The following is a 10,898-nucleotide window of genomic DNA, read 5'->3' on the forward strand; positions in this document are numbered from 1 at the left end:
AGTTATTTTGATACAAAAAAAGGGAAAGATAAATTGAGAAAAGCAATGTCAGTCGCATTTCATGCACTTTCTTTTATAGCAACTTCCCTTTTAGTCAGACCTCGGGAATCTGACTACTGGGCTACTGAACTGTAAGACATTTATTATTAGACTGAAGTACGATTATTTTATACAGAGACTATTTACATTAATGGGTCAATGTTTGTTCGTGTCATGGTCAATAACCTCCATTTTTACACCATGTTTATATGATACCTTCAAAACATACAGATTGGTCAAACAAGATGTTATCTTATTAGTATGCGACACTCCACTACTGTATACTGGGAAATTTCACTGCTATTTAATTTTCACCTTTTTCACCCTCCATAATGAGGGTAAATTTATCATTAGACATTACAGCGAATCTTAGTAAACAGGATGATATACAAAGTAGTTCAATGTGACAGGCGAAATTAAAACTGGGTGATTATTGATTTTATTGGCGAAGGGTGAAAATTTCCCTGTCTACAGTATCCGAAGAAGTACGTATACTTGTACTCGCATACAAAAATTGGAAGATGAATGTGGAAGATTTATAATACATGTACGAGGGACATAAACACCTCAAACAAACAAAGTGATGTGTTGACTGACTTACAGTCCCCTCTGATAATCATCCTCATTGTTATGCTCACTCACTTTCACCTGAAATTGGAAGGTACACAATTAGCTTTTTGACCAGTTTCAGGTGTACCAAGTAATAGCGACGGGAAAATGCAGTCAGACCAGGATTCAAACCAAGGACCCTCCAAACCTTAGATGGACGCTCTACCAACTGAGCTTCCTGGTTGCTGACAATTGACCACCCAGTTTGGTTCTGCTATGTTCCTCCCTCCTTTTTGAAGTCTTTGCCCCCTAGCTATAAGTTCTCACTTAGTGCTTATATTTAAAACAAGGGTTGACAATTCAAGCTCATCAGTTTTGTAAATCGCATTAAATTTTGGTCTCTGTGGAGTATAACATGTAGATAGATAGGAGCAGAAAAATGCACAACCAGACCAGGATTCAAACACAGGACATGTACACTCTAAACTATTAAGCCAGATGCTCTATTAATTGAGCTACATGTTTGCCGACAATTAATGCAGTCCAGTTTTGCTACAGAGGTGAAAACATTAACCCATGGCTGGGATGATACCTGTCTTTCGCGTTTTACAGAGGAGTAACATCCGACTTCAAAGCAAGTCAATTTTACTGTAAGGCAGCCATAATTCTTTGGATGAACATCAAAGGATCAAACAAGCCTACTTGTACCATTCACATGGTGGCGCATTCACAGCCTTCAATGACATATTGCAGGGTACAGAGAANCGCAGAAAAATGCACACCCAGACCAGGATTCAAACACAGGACATGTACACTCTAAACTATTAAGCCAGATGCTCTATTAATTGAGCTACATGTTTGCTGACAATTAATGCAGTCCAGTTTTGCTACAGAGGTGAAAACATTAACCCATGGCTGGGATGATACCTGTCTTTCGCGTTTTACAGAGGAGTAACATCCGACTTCAAAGCAAGTCAATTTTACTGTAAGGCAGCCATAATTCTTTGGATGTACATCAAAGGATCAAACAAGCCTACTTGTACCATTCACATGGTGGTGCATTCACAGCCTTCAATGACATATTGCAGGGTACAGAGAACAAAGTGAGCTTAACCTATGGAATTTCAAGGATGTCTAGTTAATATGGTGGGGGAATAATAACCCCACACATTATGTATGTTTATGTATGCAAATATGCTCCCTACATTGGAGGAACCATCCTCGGTACCCCAGAGGTTACGCTCGCTTCCGTTCTCTGCACCTCTTAAATATGTCCTAGCAAAATCGAAGGAATGAGTGACTTGCGCCACCTTGTGGATGAGACAAGACTAGTTTGATATTTTGATGTACATCAAAAGAATCGCTTGGTTGCATAAGGTAAAATTGATTGGTTTTGAAGTTGGGTGTCACTCTTCTGTAATCTTAAAAGGCCCAGGTATAGTATCGTCAGACATATCAAATTGCTATAGCTGCATGCCTTCAATTGCCCTATGACATATTCCATGGGTGCAGCGAGCGAGTGAACATATATATATATAGCCCCTGGAGTATTGAGGGTGGAAAGGAAAAAAACAGAGGGTGGAAAGGAACAAAACAGAGGATGGGAAGGAACAAAACAGAGGATGGAAAGGAACAAAACAGGATGGAAAGGAACAAAACAGAGGAATTGGAAAGGAACAAAACAGAGGATGGGAAGGCTCAAAACAGAGGATGGGAAGGCTCAAAACAGAAGATAGGAAGGAACAAAACAGAGGATGGAAAGGAACAAGAGGCCCAATGGGCCTGCATCGCTCACCTGGTATTAATCTCACAATTGTAACCTTAAAAGAGGACTAAAATAAAGCTACAGTCAAAATATCAGCGTCTTGACTTAAAGTTTAAAGTAATTCAGAAAAATTTGGCAAAGGTCATTCATTTGAACAAACTTGGTAGCCCTTCATCCCAGCATGTTACTGGCCAAATATCATCATCCTAGGCCTCTTGGTTATTCAGAAGAAGTCGTTTAAAGGTTTTAAACATATTTGACCCTTGTGACCTTGAATATAAATCAAGGTCATTTATTTGAACAAACTTGGAAGCCCTTCATCTCAGCATGTTACTGGCCAAATATCATCACCCTAGGCCTCTCAGTTATTTAGGGGAAGTCGTTTAAAGGTTTTAAACATATTTGACCCCAGTGACCTTGAATATAAATCAAGGTCATTTATTTGAACAAACTTGGTAGCCCTTCATCCCAGCATGTTACTGGCCAAATATCATCACCCTAGGCCTCTCGGTTATTCAGAAGAAGTCGTTTAAAGGTTTTAAACATATTTGACCCCAGTGACCTTGAATATAAATCAAGGTCATTTATTTGAACAAACTTGGTAGCCCTTCATCCCAGCATGTTACTGGCCAAATATCATCACCCTAGGCCTCTCGGTTATTCAGAAGAAGTCGTTTAAAGGTTTTAAACATATTTGACCCCAGTGACCTTGAATATAAATCAAGGTCATTTATTTGAACAAACTTGGTAGCCCTTCATCCCAGCATGTTACTGGCCAAATATCATCACCCTAGGCCTCTCGGTTATTCAGAAGAAGTCGTTTAAAGGTTTTAAACATATTTGACTCCAGTGACCTTGAATATAAATCAAGGTCATTTATTTGAACAAACTTGGTAGCCCTTCATCTCAGCATGTTACTGGCCAAATATCATCACCCTAGGCCTCTTGGTTATTCAGAAGAAGTTGTTTAAAGATTTTAACATATTTGACCCATGTGACCTTGAAAATGGTTGAAGGTCATTTATTTGAACAAACTTGGTAGCCCTTCATCCCAGCATGCTTCTGGCCAAATATCATTACCCTAGCCCTTTTGGTTACTGAGAAGAAGTTGTTTAAAGTAAAAAGTTGAAGCCGGACGGACGACGGACGGACGACGGACGGACGACGGACGACGCACCATGCCATAAGCTCACTTGGCCCTTCGAGCCAGGTGAGCTAACAAAACAGAGGATGGGAAGGAACAAAACAGGATGGAAAGGAACAAAACAGAGGATGGAAAGGAACAAAACAGAGGATGGAAAGGAACAAAACAGAGGATGGAAAGGAACAAAACAGAGGATGGAAAGGAACAAAACAGAGGATGGAAAGGAACAAAACAGAGGATGGAAAGGAACAAAACAGAGGATGGAAAGGAACAAAACAGAGGATGGAAAGGAACAAAACAGAGGATGGAAAGGAACAAAACAGAGGATGGAAAGGAACAAAACAGAGGATGGAAAGGAACAAAACAGAGGATGGAAAGGAACAAAACAGAGGATGGAAAGGAACAAAACAGAGGATGGAAAGGAACAAAACAGAGGATGGAAAGGAACAAAACAGAGGATGGAAAGGAACAAAACAGAGGATGGAAAGGAACAAAACAGAGGATGGAAAGGAACAAAACAGAGGATGGAAAGGAACAAAACAGAGGATGGAAAGGAACAAAACAGAGGATGGAAAGGAACAAAACAGAGGATGGAAAGGAACAAAACAGAGGATGGAAAGGAACAAAACAGAGGATGGAAAGGAACAAAACAGAGGATGGAAAGGAACAAAACAGAGGATGGAAAGGAACAAAACAGAGGATGGAAAGGAACAAAACAGAGGATGGAAAGGAACAAAACAGAGGATGGAAAGGAACAAAACAGAGTGTGGAAAGGAACAAAACAGAGGGTGGAAAGGAACAAAACAGAGTGTGGAAAGGAACAAAAAAAGGATGGAAAGGAACAAAACAGAGGATGGGAAGGAACAAAACAGAGGATGGGAAGGAACAAAACAGAGTGTGGAAAGGAACAAAACAGAGGATGGGAAAGAACAAAACAGAGTGTGGAAAGGAACAAAAAGGAACAAAACAGAGTGTGGAAAGGAACAAAAAAAGGATGGAAAGGAACAAAACAGAGGATGGGAAGGAACAAAACAAAGGATGGGAAGGAACAAAATATCAAGCTATAATATAAAAATGACTGTTTATGAGTAAAACATCCATTTGAGTAGCTTAATTTAAGTGTTTCCATATATAAACTGGCACAAGATTGAAGCTTGCAGATAACAATGTGTGTTTATATATATATGAGAATAAATAACATGATCACTTGATTAGATCAAATATACACAGATTAAAAATGGAAATGAATCATCGCCCGTTTGATACATATCATAATTCAATCTGTTTTCCTTCCTAATCATACTGATTAATATGCAAATGAGTAGTTTAATAATATTTATTGACAGTTGCCTGGTTCAGGGTTAATAAAGCCTACATCTGACTCAGACATGTATATTATTTGTGTTATATATTATTTGTGTTATAAAATCATAAGTTCACTGTAATTATACTACAGTTCAGGTATCTTCCTTGTTGTCCACAATATAGTCCCACTGTTGGCAAAATGTTGGCACACACAGGAACTTCTCCTACATTTCATTTCTGATATACAATGTAACTGTATCTCAATTTGGCCAAGGGAATTCCAATGATCAATTTAGGTACCGCTCAGTTTGGGTTAGAGAGTCAGTACTCTCAGTAACGATCTGAGGTCCATGGTTCAAACCTGGTTGGTAATGTAATTTTACACTCAGATCACTGTTATTGATGATTTGTTTTATTTCATATTTTTCTAAAAAATAATGTAACAGTCCTGCAAGGTATGCTTTTCTTTTCCGAAGTAATTGATGATCTCTGTATTCTCAAGAGAAGTGGCTATTAATTATTACCTCACGAAGAAATGTAAGATCACTTTTTTAAATCTTTTATTGGTTCATAATCTTAAAATGAAAAAAAAGCACCCCAGGATTAGCGAAAATTCAGAAGAAGGCAGTGAGGTTCAACGGTTAAAAAGCATCGTTTGTGAAGTTTAAAAAAAAAAAAAAAAATTGTCCACAATATATCTCTTTCTTGAGACCTGGTGAAAATGAAAAATTAGTATTATAATCTTTCAGATATATAAAACAACAGTTTTATCACAGGTCAGAACCATCAGGTACCGGTATATGGTAAGAAATTAAATTAATTAAATCCCTCTGTTTCAAGGCCACCCGTGTGTACTGCGGAACAGCTTGTCGAGTGAGACAGACTGAAGCTTTCCTGGTCTTCTGAAAGCTGTTACACATCTGGGCCCAGCCTGATATGTAAATTTCTATAATTCATGTTTGGTGTACCTGTGTGTGGTTACATCTGTTCTTTATTTCCTGTTTATACATGTAATGCTTACGGTCTGTTTTTGTCCACACAATTTTATGCTCTTCATATTCCCCCCATTTGAATTAATTCATGCATACTTTGCATTACAGTTTATACTGTTAACCCTTTCACCACTGTAGACCATAATGGACTCATCTGGATTAATGCATGGTAGAGTCTACTAAAGTTCCATAGGGTTGAAAGGGTTCAAGTCTGTTATGTATAATACATTATATATATACATCTATACATGTAGTGTTCTTTGTCATTGTATATTATGCTGTATTTACATTGTACTAAGTCAAATTTTACTTTATGACATATTGATATATATATATAGTATAAATGACTTATGTCTCTAACTCTAACTTTTATGTGCCGCATGAGTTCTATGTTTGCATGACTTAAAGTGAGGGGCCGCGGTGGCCAAGTGGTTAAGGCGTCTGACATTCTGCTACCACAAGTCAACTACTGGGTCGTAGGTTCGAGGCCTACGTGGGGCAGTCACCAGATACTGGCCATAGGTTGATAGTTTTCCCCAGGTACTCTGGCTTCCCCCACCACCAAAACCTGCAGGCACGTCCTTAAATGATCATAGCTGTTAATAGGACGTTAAACACTAACAAACCAAACCAAAACCTGCATGCACGTCCTTAAATAACCATAGCTGTTAATAGGACGTTAAACACTAACAAACCAAACCAAACCCTGCAGGCACGTCCTTAAATGATCATAGCTGGTAATAGGACGTTAAACACTAACAAACCAACCTAAAACCTGCAGGCACGTCCTTAAATGATCATAACTGTTAATAGGACGTTAAACACTAACAAACCAAATCAAAACCTGCAGGCACGTCCTTAAATGATCATAGCTATTAGTAGGACATTAAACACTAACAAACCAAACCAAAACCTGCATGCACGTCCTTAAATACCCATAGCTGTTAATAGGACGTTAAACACTAACAAACCAAACTAAAACATGCAGGCACGTCCTTAAATGATCATAACTGTTAATAGGACGTTAAACACTAACAAACCAAATCAAAACCTGCAGGCACGTCCTTAAATGATCACAGCTGTTAGTAGGACGTTAAACACTAACAAACCAAACCAAACCCTGCAGGCACGTCCTTAAATGATCATAGCTATTAGTAGGACATTAAACACTAACAAACCAAACCAAAACCTGCAGGCACGTCCTTAAATGACCATAGCTGTTAGTAGGACGTTAACACTAACAAACCAAACCAAAATCTGCAGGCACGTCCTTAAATGATCATAGCTGTTAGTAGGATGTTAAACACTAACAAACCAAACTAAAACCTGCAGGCACGTCCTTAAATGACCATAGCTGGTAATAGGACGTTAAACACTAACAAACCAAACTAAAACCTGAAGTGCTAATAAAGTATCCCTGTCATGTCCCTCTACACTCTGGTTTTCTTGATATATATGCAGTAGTGACCTCCCCTTAAATTTGTTTTGTATATTTGGCCAGGGCAGTTTCGTTGACCATGTAGCTGAGTCGGTTAGACGATAATATAGCAATGTTCATTGTTGATTATGTTTTGTTTATTTCATCTTTAATTATTTATCAAAAAAATCATGAAAGTCCTGCAGTTTTTCATAGTGGCAGACAGATCCTTAAGTGCTTTTATCTTGTTGTTTGTGATGCATACTGTGAGTTAAAATTACTCAATCGAAAAAAGAAACCCAAACTTTGACTGCTGGATAACCAAACTACTCGGTAGTGAAGCGGACGTAAAACCTCTCAAATAAACAAACCAGAAACACAACAGTACGTTGGTTACCACTGACTGTGCTGTTGGTCTACCACTGACGGTACTGTTGGTCTACCACTGACCGTGCTGTTGGTCTACCACCGACGGTCCGGTTGGTCTACCACGGACGGTGCTGTTGGTCTCCCACTGACGGTACTGTTGGTTTACCACTGACGGTGCTGCTGGTCTACCACTGACGGCGCTGTTGGTCTACCACTGGCGGTGCTGTTGGTCTACTACTGACGGTGCTGTTGGACTACCACTGACGGTGCTGTTGGTCTACCACTGACGGTACTGTTGGTCTACCACTGACGTTGCAGTGACAAGCACACTGCATGCAATGGTTGATGACACACATACCCAGACGCTTCTTAATGACACGTTCGAGGGCCATTCACGTTGTTTCAAGCAGATAGCTATCAACGGGTATGCTCCGGAGTCGAGTCAATCGTTTTTGCTAGGCCGAGTTTCCTCTGGCCCTGACACAAGACTTAGACATTTTGACAAATAGATGTCTTGTGCATCTATCTGTCAAAATGTCTAAGTCTGGTGTCAGGGCCAGAGGAAACTTGGGCTACCATTTTGTTAAAATCTGTGTTTTGAATAAGGAAAGACCTCAGCAAAAGTCTGTAAGGACTTTCTTGCAACATATAACATCGTCCCTATTGAATGGCCTTCATATAGCCCTGATTTGTCCCTAATTGAGCACTTACAATATGGGATAAAGTAGTCTGAGGGGAATTTGGACGTAAAACGCAAACAAACTAACAAATTTTGTAATCAACGTAATTAATAATGCCACAGCACAGATACCGCAACATCCACCCCAGACCATCTTATACTCCACCTGGGTTGTTGGAGTTGTGTTGACAGGAGAAAAACACATTCTCTGAACATTCCATGCGTACAACGACTTCGGGGATGGAACCCCGACAGCCTCCTTGGAAGGCCGGAGTGTTAACCATTCGACCAATGACTCATTGGACACAAACACAGTATTAGGGAATGGTTCCATAACTGTCATTTATCACTCTTAGTAACATAAGAGTACTTTTATTTCATGTAATTGTTAAAAATCCCTACAAAATTGTAGACAGTTATATTTCAATAAAATTAATATTGAAAGACTTTTTTTAAGTGAATTGAATTATTACATAGATCTGAAATGTAGACATAATTGCCCAAAAACATTACTTTGTACATAAACCCTTACATATGAAGTTGTATTTCTTTTTCGTTTCAGTATATTTGTTGTGTTTTATATTCAATATTACATATGTATATCCATATTGTTATCATTGTAAAAATATCACTAGAGAAAATATTAATTTGTTAAAACACAAATCTAAATGAAATTTCTTGTTCCCTATGTCATATTTTCTCATTCAATGATTGTCTTTCGTATTGGTGTCGGTAGCCGTGATCGCTTAAGCGCGCTCAGTCATTTCTACTATTTGCAATCAAGCATGAGCTTCAGACCACTCACTCTCCCCAGAATTTTGGTTTGATCCCCAGCGGTGGCAGATAAAGAGTGCTGTCTGGTAGGGTTTGAGAAGTTGTTATCCCTCAGATCAGGCATGGTAGTGTAAGTTCCCCCTTGGGTTTGCCTCCACCACGAAAACAAGTTGTTCCCTTAGCGGTGTCGTAATAAAAGCCCTACAGAGCTTAATTATGTTTGTTGTTGACAATGTACACGAAGTTAAATAAAGATTATTTATTTTATAATATTTATTATTATTGCATTGCCAAAATTTAGGCATTTTAGTCTTATGGGTTTGTTATTTTTCCGTTTCAGGCCAGGTCTAGGTCATTGTCCTTCTTCGTTTTTTTCCCCTATATGTACATTCATGGAAATTGTGTTCACAATATCAATTAAGATGAGTTCTTACTAAAAAGCGATTTTATCATTTAATAGCTATTCCCAATCCCTGGAGGAATTTGTAACAGAATAACTTATTTCCTTTGTCTCTTGTCTTGCTGATTTGTGTTGGCGATTATTATGTTTGGGGGTCATTATACCTTCTCTGTATACTAGCCTATTAGGTCAATCGAGGTTAGAGTTGAGAATCATACATAAGTTTGTGGGTGACAGCTGTAAAACCACGGATACTGTAGACCTGCCTCGTCTGTCAGTACACACATATTATATTATGGGTGTATTGACAAACGAGGCTAGTACCTGTGGTAAAAGCATGCATACATTAGTAGCTGAATCCCTCCTCATTAAATCCATTTTTGGTCTCTGTGTCAGTGTGTGTATATATATATAGATTAGTATCAAAACGATCAAAAAAAGAAACAACAAAGAGTATCGAGGTTATTAAATACGTAATTAGGACCTAACACGTTAAAGAGTTTGTATTACACACACACATGCACACACGGTATGCCTTATATAGGTAACCAGAACAGTGAAGCCTCTGTAGGTCGTCAGAAACACTCTGATAATAAATAACAATAGAATCAAATATTTAGGCCTAGTCAAAAGAATTTTGGAAGTCCAGAGTCAGAATGTCGATGCATCCAGCAGCATGCTACGTAATATACTGATAGCTTCTAACAGTGGATATAGCGCCAAACGGAGGCATTAATTATCGTCCTTACCTCACCACCTTTCCGTTTCCCCTCCATCCTTTGTCAACACGTGTTGCTTCGATGTATTTTACAACAGATGTTTACCTGGAGTGCAACCGAGGGCTTCTCGTGATCGTAAAAATAGTCACCAATCAAAACACGGGATTAGCGAGACAAATCGGGCGATGACGGTCCCAACACATACTAGTCGGATTACCTCCCCTGATATCTTAATACAAGCCATAAAATACAACAGCTTGAGTTATCACCAACATGATCTTCTTTAGACAAACAGATCGATTTGAAATCAATATGGAACGACTATAGATGTTTTTTGTTGTTAATGTTCACCAGTAGTGTGTTGTTCAGGTTTAAGATGAATAAAAAGATGAATAAAAATTCATCTTTTTATTCATCTTAAACCTGAACAACACACTAATGGTGAATATTAACAACACACTAACGATGAACCTAAACAACACACTGATGGTGAACCTAAACAACACACTGATGGTGAACCTTAACAACACACTAATGGTGAACCTTAACAATACACTAATGGTCAACCTTAACAATACAATAATGGTCAACCTTAACAACACACTAATGGTCAACCTTAACAATACACTAATGGTCAACCTTAACAATACACTAATGGTCAACCTTAACAANGTGAACATTAACAACACACTAACGATGAACCTTAACAACACACTGATGGTGAACCTTAACAATACACTAATGGT

General features: G+C 38.5%; 1 protein-coding gene across 1 annotated transcript in view; it reads right to left on the reverse strand.

The window, feature by feature from the left end:
• The window catches only part of LOC110459700 (vacuolar protein 8-like), a 28,328-nt gene extending 18,052 nt beyond the window's left edge, over window positions 1-10,276 (reverse strand). The window contains exon 1 of the mRNA XM_021512075.1: window positions 10,183-10,276. Coding sequence (XP_021367750.1) covers window positions 10,183-10,209 — 27 coding nt within the window. The 5' untranslated portion in view covers window positions 10,210-10,276. The remainder of the gene's footprint in view (window positions 1-10,182) is intronic.
• Between the last annotated feature and the right edge of the window lie 622 nt (window positions 10,277-10,898).

Source organism: Mizuhopecten yessoensis, unplaced genomic scaffold (assembly GCF_002113885.1).
Source record: "Mizuhopecten yessoensis strain PY_sf001 unplaced genomic scaffold, ASM211388v2 scaffold10185, whole genome shotgun sequence".
Classification (NCBI taxonomy): domain Eukaryota; kingdom Metazoa; phylum Mollusca; class Bivalvia; order Pectinida; family Pectinidae; genus Mizuhopecten; species Mizuhopecten yessoensis.